Source organism: Sceloporus occidentalis, unplaced genomic scaffold (genome assembly GCF_023333645.1).
Source record: "Sceloporus occidentalis isolate IW3139 unplaced genomic scaffold, rSceOcc1.0.p SCAF_1, whole genome shotgun sequence".
NCBI classification, from domain to species: Eukaryota; Metazoa; Chordata; class Lepidosauria; order Squamata; family Phrynosomatidae; genus Sceloporus; species Sceloporus occidentalis.
Genome location: NW_028316981.1, coordinates 183,972,436 through 183,992,902, shown reverse-complemented (window position 1 = coordinate 183,992,902; position 20,467 = coordinate 183,972,436). Strand labels below are relative to the sequence as shown.

Genomic DNA, 20,467 nt, shown 5'->3' with positions numbered 1-20,467 from the left:
AATGGTATTATCCATGGTCCTGAAGACCATTCCAGTCCACTAATGGTGCTATCCATGGTCCTCAAGACCATCCCCAGATTAATGGTGCTATCTATTACTGTCTTTCAGTCCATTAAAGAAACTATCCATGGTCCCAAGGCAGTTCCCAATGGTGTGAAATCTCCAGCTGCTAAAGCATTCCCATCAAGCTGCCCAGCGTTGTTTGGGAGACATCTCTCAAAGAAAGAGACCCCACCATCATTCTAGGGGGGAATTGGGGCCATTCTAGGGGTGACCGCCATTAAAATGAATGGGTCACGTGGCCTCAGCCTGGCTGCAGATATTAGTATCTGCGGATGGCAAGCCCATATTGTCCCCAATGATGGTATGCATGCACCCGCACCGCCATCAGGGACAAAATCCCTCCCCCTCCTTCTCTTCCAGCCCCATCTTCTTTGACCATTGAGGCCCTAAAGGCAGCCACCCCCTTCCCTGGGCAGCTGGGGCTCCTGTGCCTCCTCTCCTTCCGTTCGCTCTCCTCCTTCCATCCCCATGCCATTCCCTGGTGCCAAGGGGTCCGATGGGCAGGGAAGAGGAGAATTTGCCCCGGTGAAGCCTCCACTGATCCTCCAGAGATTCCTAAGAGGCACCTCTTCCCTCGGCCAGGCGTTCAGGCTTATACAGCCCATGTCTCTTCCCTGCGGGAGCGCTGGCTTCGTATGCCTGGAAAAGAAGAGAAAACAGAGATGTTTTTGACTTCCCCTTTGAAGCCCATGGGTTGTAATATCCCACATGGACATTCATACAGACTTCCTCTATAGTTTACCGCAGTAAAGCTGTGAACAATCCCATTCTCCCTTTCTTTTGGGGTGGAGGGATCACCACAGCTCAGGGGTTGGGGAAGGGGGAAAGGCACTCTCCCCCAGAGAGAGACAGAGGGAACCAATACTCACCCCGACGGGTGACATCAAGCAAGACCTCAATGTCGGGCATGTACCTCTCCAACAGCGGATTGATGATGTGACTTAATTCCCTGCAGAGAAGAGGGAGCAAATATCACCTCACTAAGTCAACAGAAAACCCTGTTTGCTCAGTAGAGAGATTTGCATTCCTCCATCTGGCCACATCCAGTGGACTAGAAACCCCCACTGACCATTACTCCCCCAGCCTCTACTTGTAACACAGCTTACTCTTCGAACGTCTTGTGGGTCTCATCATGGAGACTGGATGTACGCATGATATAAAACAAGGTGTTCGAGAGGATGGGAATCCAAGGCTCCAGCATCTCATCATACACGATGTCATTTGCGATTAAGCCAAGAGCTTTGATCGCCCTCACCTGAGTTGAGAAGAAGATTCTGGTCTCAACCGAGATCGAGGGTCACCCGGTTCTCCTCCCCAACTCCCAAAAACAAGGCGCAGATGGGGAGCATTTGAATTTGCTCCATGTGGAGCAGCCATGGGAGGGTCAGCGGGAAAGACCCCTTCTGGGTGATGTCCTTACCTTCCTCCCAAAGTAATCCTTATTCCAAGAGGAGTCATTCACATCGGCTAAGAGGTATAACAGCGCATGGTGTAGGTCGCATTTGGATGAAGTCAGGACGCTATGCGTGTACTTATAACAGTGGCTGTCATGAGAAATAGGAAAGGAGTGGTAAGTCTCATGCTTACTGGACTTCCAGCCCCAGAGAGGGAAAATAGGCTCAGGGCCCCAGGGATGCGTGGGAGAATAGCAGGCAATCTGCCTACCTTTCGGATGACTCTAAATAGTGATCCAAGATTAATTCTAAATTATTCTCGGCTCCATTGCCTGCAACGATCTTGGCAATTGAAGGATCCAGATTGCAGAACATGCAAGGTTCATGAAGAGCCTTCTTTCCCTGGGGGGGAGGAGAGGGGGGAAATTAGGTAACTGCCACCTTCTAAGGCTCCATTTGCACGCTTGAAAAGTAGGACGTGTCCTGGAAGGTGTCATGGCCACCCCGCTCAATGGGCCTCTTTGTCACACTCATAACAGAAGACCTTATGGGATTCCTCCTGGACAGGAGGAGGAAACGTCCTGGAAAAGGAGGAGGTCAGGATCTTTCCGTGCCTGATCACAGATCATGGTCCCTTCTCAAGACTCTATTGGGCACTCTTCCATGGGTCCAGAAGGGCAAAAGATGAGGCCCCTCTGTGGGTCAACCAGACTCTCCTTTCTGAGAAACTGGAGCGTGTCCAAAGGAAGGCGACTAAAATGGTGAAGGGCCTGGAAACTATGAATCCCTATGAGGAAAGACTCAGGGATGTGGGGATGTTTAGCCTGGAGAAGAGAAGGTTAAGAGGTAATATGATAGCCCTGTTTAAATACTTGAAGGGATGCTGTACTGGGGGGGAGCAAGCTTGTTTTCTGCTGCTCCAGAGAACAGGACTGGGAAGAATGGATGCAAGCTACAGGAAAAGAGATTCCAGCTCAACGTTAGGAGGAACTTCCTGACACTAAAGGTTGTTCGACAGTGGAACACACTCCTTCCTCTGAGATTTTGGTGGAGTCTCCCTCCTTGGAGGTTTTTAAACAGAGGCTGGATGGCCATCTGTCAGGGATGCTTTGAGAGTTCCTCATGGCAGAAAGGGGTTGGACTGGATGGACCTTGTGGCCTCTTCCAACTCTACGATTCTATGATTCTAAGGAGCGAATCTTCCCCCTGTCAAACCTCTGAGAGATCTCCTCTTCTTCAATGCAGCCCTATTGGCTCTGGATGTCTAAAATGGGGGCAGCAAAAGTTCATGAAATGTGACACCTTCAGAGCATCCCTCTGGGGCCAGAATGATGCTCCAGACAGCCCACTGAGGGACCTCAAGGGCATCCTTATGGAAGCCCATGGAATGATGAAGGGAGTGCTCCTTCTAGAAGCACCCAGCCATTTCTCCAGGGTGAGGCATTACAGCACCCATCCCTTCCCTTTTGTTACTGTTAACTGCCCTCAGAGTACCTGGCCAAAGTGGACCTAAGGCAATGTGCCTCATTCTCCTCTCTATGGAAGTCTGTATCCTGAAAACAAGTAGTGCAGGGAGGAGAGAAGTGAAATCCACCAAGACTCGCTTTCCACACACACACACACACACACACACACATGCAGTCGGTCCTCCTTATCCATAGATTTTTATTTAACATGGATTCAAGAACACACAGCTTGAAAATATTCCACAAAAGTATAAATTTCAAATGGCAAACCTTGATTTTCCATTTTGTATAAGGAACACCATTTTGCTCTGCCATTATATCTAATGGGACTTGAGCATCCATTAATTTTGTTATCCACGGGGGAATCCTGGAACCAGACCTCAGTGGATAACAAGGACCCACTTTGTGTGTGTGTACGTATACACTCATCCCTCCATATCTGCGGCTTTGATATTTGTGGATTTGATTATTCGTGGATTTGATTTATATGTTCAATCTAGGAATATCTAGGTCCTCCAGTGCAACACTATGGTCAGCTTTAATTAACAGTTGCACTGAAAGACCTAGAGATTACTGGAGAGAATACTCTACTAGGCCTTAGTAGCTCCTCCAGTGCAGTTCTATGGTCATTCTCTGTCAGACGTTGACCACAGAGTTGCACTGGAGGACCTAGAGATTCCTAGAGAGGTGTCCTCTCAGGTAAAAACATGATGTTTTTGTTATTTGCCTCTGTGAGTCTGAAAAACTCTTTCCTTACCGGCACAGAGGGATGGGCCTCCATGGAAAGCGCATGATAGGCGACGTCCTCCTCCTTGACGCAGGTTCCTTGCGGCTCCGTAAGTCTGAAATGGGGACAGGAAAAGGCCATTCAGTGTGACCACTCCAGATATCAATAGCAACATTGACTGTCTAGAAAGCCCACAGGTGGCATCTGCAAAAGCCGTAGCGTGGAGACAGGAAAAGACCTTAGTGCAGAGGAGAGAGATCTGGAAAAATTCCCCAAAGAAACCCCTTGAAAGCTCCACTCAGCCTTTCCCCATTTCCCAAAGGACGATATGAAAACACCAGCAGATCTACCATATATACTCAACTATAAGTCGACCTCACCTATAAGTCGAGGCCAGGTTTTGGGGCCAAAATGATGGATTTTACTAAGACCGGTGGATAAGTTGAGGCTAAAACTTAAGGGCATTCTAACAAAGGATCCAAAGGTTGAAGCAAAGCAAAATAATGTCAAAGAACTTACAAAATTCCAGCAGACATAACTCTTTGTCCTCATTCTTAAAAATGGATGGATGAGAGAGTAGACGGGGTCGGTGCTTCCAGGACAGATTATACACTTGCTTTAAGATACAGTACTTACATTGACCCATGGGTAAGTCAACTCAGGGTTTTTGGGGTCAATTTTTCGACCTGAATTTCTAAACTTATACATGAGTATATACAGTACCTCTCTCTAGCAAACAACGGCCTCATTCCCAGATACAGATAAATGAGTCTCCAATCCAAATCGATGGATGGATTCGACATCGGATCATGGTTCCCTACATTTGCCCCAATCACATTTTATGGAATGGAATCGAATGAAAATAAACCACTTGTGGTTCCCATTCACCAATCAATCAATTCAAAATGATTCAGTTCCAGCCGGCCGAAGGGGAAATTTGAATTGATTCCAATCCGCTTCTGTTTCCCCCTTGCGCCGACTGGATTTGGTTGAAAAGAAGTGGGGGAAAATCAGTGTCAAAAAGATGCAGGTTAAAGAAGGAAGGAAATGAGGCAGTAAGAGGTAGTGGCAGAAGGAAGAAGGAAGGAAGGAAGGAAAGAAGGAAGGAAGGAAGGGAAAGAGACAGAAAGAAGAAAGGAAAAGAGGCAGACAAGTTGAAACGGAAGGCAGGCAGGCAGGCAGGCAAGCAGGAAGGAAAGAATGAAGGAGACAGAAAGAAGGGAGGGAGGTAGTAAGAAGTAGAGACAGAGGGAAGGAAGGAACGGAGGGAGGGAGGGAGGAAGGAAAGAAGGAACAGAGGGAAGGGAGGGAGGGAGGGAGGGAGGGAGGAGGATGGAAGGACATGGGGACTTACCTTGGAAGGGGAAGAGACAGGGCATCGTCCTCCTCATCCATTGGTCGTATGGAGCAGGAAAACCATTTCACCACAGTCTTCTTGGCCCTCTGCAGAGGCAAGAGAGGAATGAGAGTCAGAGAAAGGATGGCTGTCCAGAGCTATGGCCTCAATGGTCACCTCAGGGCTCCACCTCTGCTTACCCCGCCACACTTTTTGATGGACTTCCACACACTTGGCATTGTGATGCTGAGAACTTGGCTAGACCCAAGCCAAGTGCCCTCCAAGAACAGGTCTGGTCCGACCAAGGTCCAGAACAGCACTGACCAGTATCCAGCACACTGACCAGTATCCAAAAACGAACTGACCAGTATTCAACACACTGGCCAGTATCCAATGCACTGACCAGTATCCAATGCACTGACCAGTAACCAATGCACTGGCCAGTATCCAACGCACTGACCAGTATCCAACGCACTGACCAACAGCCAATGACTGCACTGGCCTCAGTTGCATTCTAGAGTGGAGTCCAGATTCCAGAGCGGATACGGAATTTTTTCAAAGGCAAACAAATGCATCTGGACAAGTGGCCATGGTTGCCATGTGCTTCTCTGGGCCTTGCTACTCTTCCTTGAAGGGCAGGCGGAGGGGCTGGTCCATTGGAGGAAATAAACATAGCAGTATGGTGTTTTGAAAGGCTTGGCACTGTCTTGCTTCTTCCTAACTCTTGTCATTGGACCCTCTTCCATCTCTATATGGCCCTTAATAGTTCCTTCCAACTCTAGGATCCTATGTATTCCTGCAGGGCAGGAGGTGGGTTGGACTATATGACCCTCAGTAGTCTGTTGCCAACTAGCACCTGGACCCTTTGGGGATTAGCAAATGAAGCCGCTAGACTGGAACAGCCTGGGGCAGGGGCAGTCCACCAGTCATTGTCAGCAAGTACTCCGGAGGGACCATTGGACCATTGCACTAGGACAATGGGGGAGCAGGGTTCGAATCCCCCTCTCTTCAGCCAAGGAAGCCCACCAAGTGACTCTTGGAGAGTCACGCTCTCTCAGCTGAGCACAAGCCAAGAGTGTGACGCCGCAGCTAAAAAAGCCAAGGCGATCCTAGGCTTCATCAATAAGAGTGCAATGTCTGGATTGAGGGAAGACGTGGTTCGGATTTTGGAATTTTTGAATTTATACATAATGAGATTGTCTTGAAGACAGGAAAATCTAAACACAAAATTCATAGATGTCATATATAGAGTCTACTTATTCTCCGAAATTCCTGGGACCAGAAGTGTTTTCCGTATTGGAATATTTGCAGATAGGTAATGAAATATTTTTGGAAGTGGGACACATCTCTAAACCCAAAATTAATTTCTGCTTATTCCCCCAAATTCCTGAGAGCAGAAATAGATTACATTTTGGTATATTTGGAGGAAATAATATATAATGAGAGATCTTGGAGATGGGGCCCAAATCTAAACCTGGAAATTCATTTATGTTTTTTGGATACCTTACACACTTGGGCTGAAGGTAATTTTATAATTATATAATATATTAATTTAATAATAATAATAATAATAATAATAATAATAATAAATGACTACTAATAATGAATAAATAAATGAATGAATAAATAATTCATTATGGCACATGGCCAGCTTGTAAAAAATACAAACAAAATACTAATTTACAAATATTGCAGGGCATCCAAATATATCATATTCTATCAATAGTACAAGAATGCATTTCTATACATAACTTAAAACCCTAAATCTTTCAACTACAAGTTTAACAGTAGACTTAAAATAATGGTTTTAGCATGTGTAAATTTACAGCGCTTTATAAATAAAGGTTAATAATAATAATAATAATAATAATAATAATAATAAATAACCGTTTAGTAGCTGTAGACCATTTCCAAATAGAAACAAAAGAATCCGTTAATATTAACGGGACCAAACTATCCGGATTGAATAACATTTTTAACCAAAAGTTAAATTTACGAATCCAAATACGAGCCTCGGTTGACATTAGACCAGTTTCTAAATGAAGGATAACTTTGGAATAAGGTCGGAGGATGACTTAAATTTAATGGAAGCAGTATAGAGTGCTCCCTCAACTATAGAAGTATATTTGTCCAATTACATGTTGGAGAACCAGGGAGTAGTCAATGGAGATCTTCCAGACTCAGACTCTGACTCTCTCACTCTCTCTCTCTCACTCTCTCTCTCTGGCTTTGCTTTGCGAATGAAGATTCAGGAAGGACTCATTCCGCGCTTTGTACAAGCGCTTTGGTGACTAAAAAGGCCAATTCGGGATAAACAGGTCCGGTTGCAGAAAGCACAGCAGAAAGTCTCCTTGGGTGATGTTTCCAGGTTGCGGTTCTTTCTGCGTTGTTGTTTCTCTTCGAGGCTCGTTCGGCGTGAGCTTTTGAAGAAGGTTGCAGCGTCATGGATAGTGCGTCTCCATGCCTCCCAATGCGAGGCCAGGGAGGACCATTGTTAGTGATCAATTTGGCCAAGCCTGAGATGTTGTTTCAGGGAGTCCCTGTATCTCTTATTTGGGGCGCCCCTCTTACACTGACCCGTGGCGAGTTCACCGTAGAATACTACTTTTGGGAGGCGATGGTCCTTCATCCTAGAAACATGTCCTGCCCAGCGCAGCTGCGTCCTCAATAGCATGGCCTCAATGCTGGTGATCCCTGCTTGCTCAAGGACAGCAACATTCGTCACATAGTCAGTCCAGTGTATATTTAGAATTGTGCGTAAACAGCGCTGATGAAAGCGTCCAAGGAGTTGTAAGTGTTGGCGATAGGTGACCCATGTTTCAGACCCATAGAGGAGAATAGACAGTACAATGGCTCTATACACACTGATTTTTGTGCTTCGCCTCAAGTGTTTGTTACTCCAGACTCTTTTGTGAAGCCTTCCGAATGCACTATATGCCTTTGCCAGTCTGTGATCGATCTCTTTATCCATCTTGGCGCCTGAGGAGATGATGCTTCCCAGGTAGGTGAACTGCTGGATGGACTTAAGCACAGATGTGCCTACAATGATGTGGGGATGGTAGTGTTCTTCCTGAGGTGTCGGCTGGTAGAGAACTTCTGTTTTCTTCAGACTGACTTCCAGTCCAAAGAGCTCTGCAGCTGTTGCAAAGCAAGATTTAGGCGCTGCAGAGCTGCTTCCGTATGGGCAACGAGGGCAGCATCGTCAGCAAAAAGCAGCTCACGGACTAGATAGTTTAGAGTCTTAGTGCGGACCCTCAGGCGGCTTAAGTTAAACAGGCTACCATCAGTACAGTAGCGTATATAAATGCCATCTTCTTCTTTGAGATCTGCCGTAGCCCTTTGGAGCATCATGCTGATGAAGACTGTAAATAGAGTTGGAGCGAGAACACAACCTTGTTTAACATCATTAGTTATTAGAAAGGGCTCCGAGAGAGCATTGCCATATCTGAATTGACCTTGCTGGCCTTCATGTAGCAGGATGATCATTTTGAGGAATTTGGGGGGGGGGGGGCATCCTAGTCAGTATGCCACAGACCTTTTCTACTCACAGTGTCGAAGGCTTTGGTGAGGTCGACAAATGTTACATAGAGTCCTTTGTTCTGCTCTCTACATTTCTCTTGCAGTTGTCTAAGGGCAAATACCATGTCTGTAGTGCTCCTATTAGTTCAAAAGCCACATTGGCTTTCAGGGAGAAGTTCTTCTGCAATAGCAAGGACTAATCTGTTCAACAGTATCCTTGCAAGGATTTTTCCAGCAATGGAGAGCAGTGTTATACCTCGATCGTTTGAGCAATCCGATTTTGCTCCTTTTTTTCTTGTACAGGGTGATGATGACTACATCTCGGAGATCTGATGGCAGTTCGCCTTTTTCCCAGCAACTCACAAGGAGCTCGTGGAGTTTAGCATGGAGTACATGACCTCCATGTTTCCGAGCTTCAGGTGGAATTCCATCAATCCCGGCAGCCTTGGCATTTTTCATCTGCTGTATGGCCTTAACGGTTTCTTCCAAAGTGGGAGCTATGTCCAATTTTTTCTTCATCGGTTGTTGTGTCATCTGTTGAATAGCTGAATCTTGGACTACTCGGTTGGCACTAAAGAGGCTTTGGAAGTGTTCAGCCCATCAGTCCAGAATGGAAGCTGTGATTAGTGTTTGACCATCTGAACTGTATAGGGAGCTTTGGATCTGATATGTAGGTCCAAACACTGCTTTAAGTGCCTCATAAAATCCTCTGGAATCACCCAGATCTGCACAACGTTGTGTCTTTTCTGCTAAATTGATCCACCACTTGTTCTGAATGTATCTGAGTTTTTGTTGGAGTTGACTACATGCAAGGCAAAAGGCTGCTTTTTTAACATGGCAGGATGGCTGGGCGAGGTGTGCCTGGTGAGCAGTTCTCTTCTTTGCCAACAGCTCCTGGATCTCTTGGTTGTTTTCATCAAACCAGTCTTGGTTTTTCTTGAGGGAGAATCCTAAGGATTCTTCCGCAGACTGCAGGATGCTGTTTTTGATATGTTGCCAAAGCTCTGTAGGAGAAGAGTCTACAGGATGGTCTTCAAGTTTTCTTTGCAAATTTGCCTGGAAGTTGTCTCTTTTGGCAGCTTGTTGAAGATTGTTGACTTGGAGTCTCCTCTTTAGAACGCCACCCCTCTTAGGTTTGAACTTAAAATGAAGATTTAGTTTTCATCTTACAAGGCGATGATCTGTTTGACATTCTGCACTGGGCATCACTCGGGTATGACGGACATCGCGAATATTTCTCTGGCGCACTAGGATGTAGTCAATGAGGTGCCAGTGTTTGGATCGGGGATGCATCCAGGTTGTCTTCAAGCTATCTTTCTGCTGAAAGATGGTGTTTGTAATAGTCAGCTGTTGCTCTGCACAAAACTCTAGCAGGAGGTGTCCATTATCATTACAGTTTCCAACACCATGCTTGCCTAAAACACCTTTCCAGGCTTCAACGTTCTTTCCTACTCTGGCATTGAAGTCACCAAGGATAATGATTTTGTCTTCTGCAGGGACTTTTTGTATAAGGTGGCGTAGGTCTGAGTAGAATTTGTCTTTCTCCACAGGGTCGGATTGCATAGTTGGGGCATATATACTGAAGAGAACAACATGTGGGAGGTGTAAGGAGATAATGCGATCAGAGTGTCTTGTTGGCAAGGTTTTGAGTTTGGAAGCAATGGAGTTTTTGATCATGTTTTTCAGTTTTGGGTTTGCCAGACCAGTAGAGTGTGTAGCCGGCACCATGTTCCTTAAGGCTGCCTTCCTTGTGGAGATGGACTTCACTAAGAGCAGCGATGTCGATGTTACGTTGTGACAGTTCATGGGCTATTAGAGCAGAACAGCGCTCAGGACATCCACTGTCTGCAGAATCTTGCATGGTTCTGATGTTCCAGCATGCAAGCGTCAGTCTATTTGCACCTTTGGAGGCTGGTGTGTGCCTTTGTCTCTTTGTCTTTGTTTGACCGCATCAGAAGATGCCTGTTGACCAAAGTCCTGAACCACCTACATGCAGGGTTGGGTCTGCGGCTTCCAGTGCATCTTTACACCTTCCATTTCGTCCCTCGCCTATCGCTACAGGGCTTTTTCAGAGATTGGATGTATCCTTCGAGCCTGTGCAATGGATTTTTCTGGTGGAGCGCAGCGTGCACAGAACTGGCCTCACCCTTTAAACCAGAGGTTCGTCTGCTGAGGCCTTGACAAGCATGGATGGTAGCAGCAAGGTCCTCGGGTCGTAGGTTTGATTAGAGTTTCCTTCTCTTACATGGTTGACCTTACAGGGTTAGACGAGCACCATCTGCCCAGGTTTGGGATTAGAGTTTTCCTTCTCCTAGGATGGTTGCCATAAGGCTAGAGAGCCCATCCTGCCCTTTGGCGCTCTTGGTCAGACCCTTCAGTTGTGACCTGTCTGGTATGGGAGGCCCTGCTGGTGGCTATTATACCACCACCAGCATAGCTCACAAAATCATTAGGGTGCGCAAGCCACTCCCTCATGACAAGGGGGTATCCAATGGAGACTCAGACTACTACTACTAATAAATACTACCACCACTACTACTAATAATAATAAATACTACTACTACTACTACTACTACTACTAAGGCTAGCTGTGGCCAAGGCACTTCGAGTGCTGGAGAGCAGAGGAAGAGGAGGAGGAGGAGGATTGGAAGTGGCAGAGGCAGTCGTGGAGCAGACACTCGTCCACCTCTTGCTCCCTTCCCTGCCTGACTACAGATCATGGTCCCATCTCAAGACTCTATTGGGCACTCTTCCATGAGTCCAGAAGGGCAAAAGATGAGACCCCTCTGTGGGTCAACCAGACTCTCCTTTCTGAGAAACTGGAGCGTGTCCAAAGGAAGGCGACTAAAATGGTGAAGGGCCTGGAAACTATGAATCCCTATGAGGAAAGACTCAGGGATGTGGGGATGTTTAGCCTGGAGAAGAGAAGGTTAAGAGGTAATATGATAGCCCTGTTTAAATACTTGAAGGGATGCTGTACTGAGGGGGGAGCAAGCTTGTTTTCTGCTGCTCCAGAGAACAGGACTGGGAAGAATGGATGCAAGCTACAGGAAAAGAGATTCCAGCTCAACGTTAGGAGGAACTTCTTGACACTAAAGGTTGTTCAACAGTGGAACACAACCCTTCCTCTGAGATTTTGGTTGAGTCTCCCTCCTTGGAAGTCTGGATGGCCATCTGTCAGGGATGCTTTGAGAGTTCCTCATGGCAGAAAGGGGTTGGACTGGATGGACCTTGTGGCCTCTTCCAACTCTACGATTCTATGATTCTAAGGAGCGAATCTTCCCCTTGTCAAACCTCTGAGAGATCTCCTCTTCTTCAATGCAGCCCTATTGGCTCCGGATGTCTAAAATGGGGGCAGGAAAAGTTCATGAAATGTGACACCTTCAGAGCATCCCTCTGGGGCCAGAATGATGCTCCAGACAGCCCACTGAGGGACCTCAAGGGCATCCTTATGGAAGCCCATGGACTGATGAAGGGAGTGCTCCTTCTAGAAGCACCCAGCCATTTCTCCAGGGTGAGGCATTACAGCACCCATCCCTTCCCTTTTGTTACTGTTAACTGCCCTCAGAGTACCTGGCCAAAGTGGACCTAAGGCAATGTGCCTCATTCTCCTCTCTATGGAAGTCTGTATCCTGAAAACAAGTAGTGCAGGGAGGGGAGAAGTGAAATCCACCAAGACTCGCTTTCCACACACACACACACACACATGCAGTCGGTCCTCCTTATCCACAGATTTTTATTTAACATGGATTCAAGAACACACGGCTTGAAAATATTCCACAAAAGTATAAATTTCAAATGGCAAACCTTGATTTTCCATTTTATATAAGGGACACCATTTTGCTCTGCCATTATATCTAATGGGACTTGAGCATCCATTAATTTTGTTATCCACGGGGGAATCCTGGAACCAGACCTCAGTGGATAACAAGGACCCACTTTGTGTGTGTGTACGTATACACTCATCCCTCCATATCTGCGGCTTTGATATTTGTGGATTTGATTATTCGTGGATTTGATTTATATGTTCAATCTAGGAATATCTAGGTCCTCCAATGCAACACTATGGTCAGCTTTAATTAACAGTTGCACTGAAAGACCTAGAGATTACTGGAGAGAATACTCTACTAGGCCTTAGTAGCTCCTCCAGTGCAGTTCTATGGTCATTCTCTGTCGGACGTTGACCACAGAGTTGCACTGGAGGACCTAGAGATTCCTAGAGAGGTGTCCTCTCAGGTAAAAACATGATGTTTTTGTTATTTGCCTCTGTGAGTCTGAAAAACTCTTTCCTTACCGGCACAGAGGGATGGGCCTCCATGGAAAGCGCATGATAGGCGACGTCCTCCTCCTTGACGCAGGTTCCTTGCGGCTCCGTAAGTCTGAAATGGGGACAGGAAAAGGCCATTCAGTGTGACCACTCCAGATATCAATAGCAACATTGACTGTCTAGAAAGCCCACAGGTGGCATCTGCAAAAGCCATAGCGTGGAGACAGGAAAAGACCTTAGTGCAGAGGAGAGAGATCTGGAAAAATTCCCCAAAGAAACCCCTTGAAAGCTCCACTCAGCCTTTCCCCATTTCCCAAAGGACGATATGAAAACACCAGCAGATCTACCATATATACTCAACTATAAGTCGACCTCACCTATAAGTCGAGGCCAGGTTTTGGGGCCAAAATGATGGATTTTACTAAGACCGGTGGATAAGTTGAGGCTAAAACTTAAGGGCATTCTAACAAAGGATCCAAAGGTTGAAGCAAAGCAAAATAATGTCAAAGAACTTACAAAATTCCAGCAGACATAACTCTTTGTCCTCATTCTTAAAAATGGATGGATGAGAGAGTAGACGGGGTCGGTGCTTCCAGGACAGATTATACACTTGCTTTAAGATACAGTACTTACATTGACCCATGGGTAAGTCAACTCAGGGTTTTTGGGGTCAATTTTTCGACCTGAATTTCTAAACTTATACATGAGTATATACAGTACCTCTCTCTAGCAAACAACGGCCTCATTCCCAGATACAGATAAATGAGTCTCCAATCCAAATCGATGGATGGATTCGACATCGGATCATGGTTCCCTACATTTGCCCCAATCACATTTTATGGAATGGAATCGAATGAAAATAAACCACTTGTGGTTCCCATTCACCAATCAATCAATTCAAAATGATTCAGTTCCAGCCGGCCGAAGGGGAAATTTGAATTGATTCCAATCCGCTTCTGTTTCCCCCTTGCGCCGACTGGATTTGGTTGAAAAGAAGTGGGGGAAAATCAGTGTCAAAAAGATGCAGGTTAAAGAAGGAAGGAAATGAGGCAGTAAGAGGTAGTGGCAGAAGGAAGAAGGAAGGAAGGAAGGAAAGAAGGAAGGAAGGAAGGGAAAGAGACAGAAAGAAGAAAGGAAAAGAGGCAGACAAGTTGAAACGGAAGGCAGGCAGGCAGGCAGGCAAGCAGGAAGGAAAGAATGAAGGAGACAGAAAGAAGGGAGGGAGGTAGTAAGAAGTAGAGACAGAGGGAAGGAAGGAACGGAGGGAGGGAGGGAGGAAGGAAAGAAGGAACAGAGGGAAGGAAGGAAGGGAGGATATGGGGACTTACCTTGGAAGGGGAAGAGACAGGGCATCGTCCTCCTCATCCATTGGTCGTATGGAGCAAGAAAACCATTTGACCACAGTCTTCTTGGCCCTCTGCAGAGGCAAGAGAGGAATGAGAGTCAGAGAAAGGATGGCTGTCCAGAGCCATGGCCTCAATGGTCACCTCAGTCCTCCCCCTCTGCTTACCCCTCCACACTTTTTGATGGACTTCCACACACTTGGCATTGTGGTGCTGAGAAATTGGGTAGACCCAAGCCAAGTGCCCTCCAAGAACAGGTCTGGTCCGACCAAGGTCCAAAAGAGCACTGACCAGTATCCAAAAACGCACTGACCAGTATCCAATGCACTGACCAGTATCCAACGCACTGACCACTGTCCAGCACACTGACCAGTATCCAAAAACGCACTGACCAGTATCCAACGCACTGACCAGTATCCAATGCACTGACCAGTATCCAACGCACTGACCAATAGCCAATGGCTGCACTGGCCTCAGCTGCATTCTAGAGTGGAGTCCAGATTCCTGAGCGGATATGGAATGTTTTCAAAGGCAAACAAATGCATCTGGCCAAGTGAACATGGTTGCCATGTGCTTCTCTGGGCCTTGCCACTCTGCCTTGAAGGGGAGGTGGAGGTGTTGGGCCATTGAAGGAAAGAAACATAGCAACAGGGTGTTTTCAAAAGCTTGGCACTGCCTTGCTTCTTCCTAACTCTTGTCATTGGACCCCCTTCCATCTCCATATGGCCCTTAGTCCCTTCCAACTCTAGGTTCCTATGTATTTCTGCAGGGCAGGAGGTGGGTTGGACTATATGACTCTCAGTAGTCTGTTGCCAACTAGCACCTGGACCCTTGGGGGATTTGCAAATGAAGAAGGTAGACTGGAACAGCCTGGGGCAGGGGCAGTCCACCAGTAATTGTCAGCAAGTACTCCGGAGGGACCATTGGACCATTGCACTAGGACAATGGGAGAGAAGGGTTCGAATCCCCCTCTCTTCAGCCAAGGATGCCCACCGTGACCCTCACAAGTCACACTGTCGAGCATGAGCCAAGAGTGTGATGCAGCAGCTAAAAAAGCCAATGTGATCCTAGGCTTCATCAATAGGAGTCTAGTGTCTAGGAAGTAATAGTGTCACATTGATACACTTGAGCACTAAAAATTGAATGCATAGATATAGGACTTCAGGCTGAGCATGAGCCAACAGTGTGACGCAGCAGCCAAAAAAGCCAATGCAAACCTAGGCTTCATCAATAGGAGTGTAGTGTCCAGACTGAGGGAAGTAATAGTGCCAAGTGAATACTACACTTGGGCAGTAAAAAAGGAAATGAATCAATGGGGGACATCTGGCTTGACGTGAAAAAGAGATCTGGGTGCCTTAGTGGACCTCCGGTTGAACATGAGCCAAGAGTGTGATGCAGCAGCTAAAAAAGCCAACGTGATCTTAGGCTGCATCAATAGATTTATAGAGAAAACACTCCTCTAGGCATTCATAGATCCTTCAGCATGAGTCTATGATCAACTTCTGGCAGATGTTGACCATAGAGTTGCCCTGGAGAACCTAGAACCTAGGCATTTGTAGGTCCTCCAGTGTGCTTCTATGACCAACTCCTGGCAGAAAATCAGTGGAAGATGCTCCCTTCGGAGAATGGTGGAGTCTCCTTCTTTGGAGGTCTTTAAACAGAGACTGGATGGCCATCTGTTGGGGATGCTTTGATTGAGAGTTCCTGCATGGCAGAATGGGGTTGGACTGTATGTCCCTTAGGGTCTCTTCCTCTATAATTCTATGAACCTATGAGTTGTTCAGAGGGGTTTTCCCACTGCCATCCTCTGAGGCTGAGAGTATGTGACTTGCCCAAGGTCAACCAGTCTCTTCGGGAAGGTATATTTCCATCGGCCTTAAAACAGGCAATAGTAAAAACTCTTTTGAAGAAACCCTCCCTTGATCCCCTGTTGATGTGTAATTACAGACTGGTCTCCTTATTATCTTTCTTGGGCAAGGTGATCTAGACGGCAGTCGCCTTTCAGCTCCAAGCTGTCTTGGATGAAAACGATTATCTGGACCCATTTCAAACTGGCTTCAGGGCGGGCCACGGAGTTGAGACTGCCATGGTCGCCTTAGTCGATGATTTCCGTCTGGGCATCGACAGGGGAAGTGTGGCCTTGTTGGTGCTCTTGGACATCTCAGCGGCCTTCAATACTATCGACCATGGTATCTTTCTGGAACGCCTGAGAGAATTGGGTATCAGGGGCACTGCGCTCCAGTGGTTCCAGTCCTACCTCTCAGGAAGATTCCAGATAGTGAGGCTGGGGGACAGTTGCTCTCGTAAAAGAGAGCTGACATCTGGCGTTCCTCAGGGCGCCATTCTGTCCCCCATGCTGTTTAACATTTACATGAAGCCACTGGGAGAGATCATCCGGAACCATGGAGCACGGTGTTATCAGTACGTTGATGACACCCAGATCTATCTCTCCATGTCTCCAACTGATACAGTGACTAAGGATGACATCTCTCCTCTGGATGCCTGCCTGGGGTCAGTAATGGGCTGGATGAGGAAACACAAACTCAAGCTGAATGCAGAGAAAACAGAGGTACTTGTGATAGGTACCCCAAGTCCGGGCAGGGAAATTTGTCATCCAGTCCTAGACGGGGTCACACTTCCCCTAAAGGACAAAGTTCGCAGTTTGGGAGTACTCTTGGATTCATCTCTACAGTTATCATCTCAAGTGGATGCGATGGCCAGGAGTGCTTGGTACCAGCTTCGGCTGATACGCCAACTGTGTCCCTGTCTGGACCAAAAGGACCTAGAAACAGTAGTACACGCACTGGTAACCTCTCGCTTGGATTTCTGTAATGCGCTCTACATGGGGCTACCTTTGTACCAGGTTCGGAAGCTTCAACTAGTTCAAAACGCTGCAGCCAGATTGGTCGCGGGAACCTCAAGGTCGGACCATATAACACCCGTATTAAAATCTCTTCACTGGCTGCCAATTCACTTCCGGGCCCAATAAAAAGTGTTGGTTATTACCTATAAAGCCCTACATGGCTTGGGCCCGAGTTACTTGAGGGAGCGCCTCTCCCTGCATAATCCGCCCCACACTCTCAGAACAACGGGGAAATTTTTACTTGAACACCCCAAGGTGAGACTGGTAGCGACTCACCAAAGAGCCTACACAATGACAGCTCCAACTCACTGGAATGCACTCTCGGAGGAGATTCAACTCAGTTGTACATTGGAAGCCTTCAAGAAAGCATTGAAAACCTATCTCTTCCAGTTAGCATATCCTCCCAATTCTCTTTAGAGAAAGTATTCTCTAAATTACCAAGAACTCTTCAGACTAGATTAAGAAGACTACCCACAACTGATATCCCAACTATCCTAACTACACTGTTTTTAAAAATTGAATTGCTTATAACTGTTTTCATAACTGTTTTTTAATATTGTATCTGACATGTGTCATATAGTTTTATCGTACGTACACAGCTTTGATCTGGAGGAAAAGTGGTATATAAATAAAAGCTTTATTATTATTATTATTTTATAACCAGTGGGTTTCTATGGCTGAGCCGGAATTCGAACCCTGGTCTCCCAGTGTCCAGTGCCAAACAGCTATGCCACGCTGGTTCTGCACTCCGTAAAAAGAAGACCACTGGGTGATTCTACCTGTTCTCTCGATGGCCACCCTTGGAAACAGAGGGACAGGATGAGGCAGGAAACTAGTTCTCCCATTCTCAAGTTCTCCTTCCGTTTCATTCTTCTTTACTTTTCACCTTGAAAAAGAGAGTGAAGGGAAACAGAGGGGGGAAATAACCCAGACTCATCCAATTGCAGCTCATCCAATTGCAGTCCTATGAAGGCAACGGCTGTTTCTCTTGCAAGGGAGAACAGTTAGCTTTAGAGACATTAATTTCCCACGATTGCGTCTCACACAAGGGGCTGGTGTTTGCTAAGAAGGGAACGCGATAAGGGAAAGCCACTTTGTCTGGCCGCTTTAGAGATAAGCGCCACTCGGTATAGAAATTACCGCTATGGGGGGAATATATATAAGAGGAGCTCTTGGTGGCAGAGTTCGAGAGAGCAGCTGAGCAAAAGAGGAGGATTAAGCCATTGATATGGCCTTCAGAACTCAGCAAGGAGACGGAAATGTCACAGAGCCACATTGCTGAGCATGGCGCATAGCAGGGTCCTCTTTGGGAAGGCGGAATGACCGAGTTCAAATCTCACCTTTGCACTGAACTTACTATTTATCGGTGGCCAAAAAGATGCATCACCACCTTTTGAGCCTTTTTGCAGAGAGGTTTCTCTTGCGACGAATTAGTGAAAAAGAGCAGCAGACGAGGAAGATGAAAGTGCGCCTTTGTACGAGAGAGGAGCATGGAACCATGAAAAATCATTTTACTTGGAAAAGAGTGTAAATTCCAAAAAGCAAACCTTGGTTTTGCCATTTTATCTAAGTGACCCCATTGTACTATGCCATTATATTTAATGGGACTTGAGCTTCCAAGGATTTTGGTATACATGGGGAGTCCTGGAACCAAACCCCAGCGGATACCAAGGGGCCACTGTATTTTTCACCATAAACGCGACCTGCAACAAAATGTAGCCCTGCGTCCTGTTTAATGTCTCCACCAGCCAGCCATGCCTTATTTTATGATGCTCCGTTCTGTAATACAGTGGAACCTTGTTATACACTGGGGTTTGGTTCCAAGATCTCCCGTGTACAACAAAATCCGTGTATGCTCAAGTCCCATTAAATATAATGACATAGCAAAATGGTGTCCCTAATAAAAAATGGAACATCAAGGTAAATTTATACTTTTTTGGAACATTTTCAAACTGTGTATGCTTAAATCCGTGTATAAAAAATCCGTGTATAAGAAGGGCCGACTGTAGTACCTTCTGATTCGGGATATTGAGAAACTGGAGTGTATCCAAAGGAGGGCGACTAAAATGGTGAAGGGTTTGGAAGCCATGAAGCCCTATGAGGAACGGCTTAGGGAGCTGGTGATGGTTAGCCCGGAGAAGAGAAGGTTAAGAGGTGATATGATAGCCCTGTTTAAATATTTGAAGGGAAGCCATATTGAGAAGGGAGCAAGCTTGTTTTCTGCTGCTCCAGAGACTAGAATGTGGAGAAATGGTTGCAAACTGCAGGAAAAGAGATTCCACCTCAACATTAGGAAGAACTTACTGATAGTAAGAGCTGTTTGACAGTGGAACACGCTCCTTTGAAATGAAATTTATGGGGCTGTCATAAGTCGAGACGCAACGTGAAGGCACATGCACACAACCTTCATGTTGCACTGAGATATAATGGGGACATGTCCTTATTTAAATGTTTAAAGTCTTAGGAATTTGGGGTAAAGTTCCAGGAAAAACTGCGGCATACAGCCAATTATTTATTATTATTAACCTTTATTTATAAAGCGCTGTAAATGGCTTGTCTTCTTCCAGGCAGGCCTAGAGTGAGAGAATGCTAGAACTTGTGGTGTCTTTATAACAATTTATGTATTTCCAAACAGAGAGCAGAGTTTATCTTAAGCAAAAAGACCACTTTGAAAAGGCAGCAGATCTACAGAGCGCAATTTGTCCCTCCTCACACAAGGATGCACCTTGATTCCCAACTGATTTTGGAAAGATTAATTTTCAGATTGTAGTTATAAGACGCCTCCAGCTAGCAGGGTCAATCCCACCAACATGGCTGAAGCAATAAAGGCCTGAATTGTGGATAACTGGGTTTGTTATTTGCAGGGGTGGCACTAGGGATCCATCCGGGCCACACCAGGTGACACCGTAAGGGGGTGTGACACCACTGCTCCCCAAACTTCTGCCTTTTAACAGAAATAAGCTGTGGCATTCACTTGAGTCCCTCTAAAATGCTGAGGAGTTGGTGTGAGTGGGGTGAGGCTCAGTGGGAAGAGGCCCTAGGTTTTTGTAAAAATTAAAATTTATTTTTTTTAAAAGTAAGAATTTTTATTTTTTTTTAATTTTTAAAATTCTTTTAAAATTTGATTTTAAAATGTCTCATCTTACGAAATTTTCATTTTAAGCACATGAAACAATGTACATGTAAATACATTTAGGCTGTGCATACGATATTATAATTTAAAGGTATAATTTTAATTTTGCTGGTTGTTTACATCACAACTATTGCCATTACATTCAGTGATATACAGGAATTAAAATTTATGAGAAACATTAGTACAAAAAACCAGGGCTGGAGATTAGTGGTGATTTTGAGGTTATTCTTTGTCCTACACCGCCGGAGTAAGATTTTTTTCATAATATTACTCCTGCTCCTACTCCTGTAAAAACTTCTTACTCCTTTACTCCTTACTCCTTATTCCTACTCCTACTCCCTAGTCCTGGGGGAAAG

At 45.9% G+C, this 20,467-nt stretch overlaps 2 protein-coding genes across 6 annotated transcripts in view; one reads left to right on the top strand and one right to left on the bottom strand.

Annotated features, from left to right (window-relative positions):
* Nucleotides 1-20,467, top strand: part of ANGPTL6 (angiopoietin like 6) — a 59,699-nt gene that overhangs the window by 27,508 nt on the left and 11,724 nt on the right. The window contains exon 1 of one of the 4 annotated variants that reach the window (XM_089486170.1): nt 19,055-19,132. The exons of 1 other annotated variant lie outside the window; for it this stretch is intronic. The gene's annotated coding sequence lies outside the window, so the exon portion shown is untranslated. Of the gene's footprint in view, nt 1-19,054; nt 19,133-19,791; nt 19,816-19,839; nt 20,055-20,467 lie in introns of those variants that run through there. 2 more of the 4 variants (XM_089486206.1, XM_089486159.1) reach the window with 2 other exon arrangements.
* On the bottom strand, nt 123-19,917 carry LOC149323014 (uncharacterized). Of its 2 annotated transcripts, XM_089486238.1 has the most exons (9): nt 19,704-19,917; nt 12,800-12,884; nt 5,005-5,093; nt 3,681-3,765; nt 1,729-1,859; nt 1,484-1,607; nt 1,170-1,318; nt 933-1,012; nt 123-702 (listed from the first exon to the last, which is right to left on the bottom strand). In XM_089486238.1, the coding sequence occupies exons 2-9, from the start codon at nt 12,821-12,823 to the stop codon at nt 656-658; spliced, it is 729 nt and encodes a 242-aa protein (XP_089342364.1). In that variant the 5' UTR covers nt 12,824-12,884; nt 19,704-19,917; the 3' UTR covers nt 123-655. The 2 variants fall into 2 exon arrangements, with proteins under 2 accessions (XP_089342364.1, XP_089342357.1); XM_089486231.1 differs by lacking the exons at nt 12,800-12,884; nt 19,704-19,917 and adding an exon at nt 5,187-5,410.

Coding starts and splice junctions, on each gene's coding strand:
- LOC149323014 (XM_089486231.1), bottom strand. CDS start 5,225: ATGCCAAGTGTGTGGAAGTCCATCAAAAAGTGTGGCGGG. Junction 1,608..1,728: donor TATTTAGAGTCATCCGAAAG/GTAGGCAGATTG, acceptor TTCTCATGACAG/CCACTGTTATAAGTACACGC. Junction 1,013..1,169: donor ACCCACAAGACGTTCGAAGA/GTAAGCTGTGTT, acceptor TCTTCTCTGCAG/GGAATTAAGTCACATCATCA.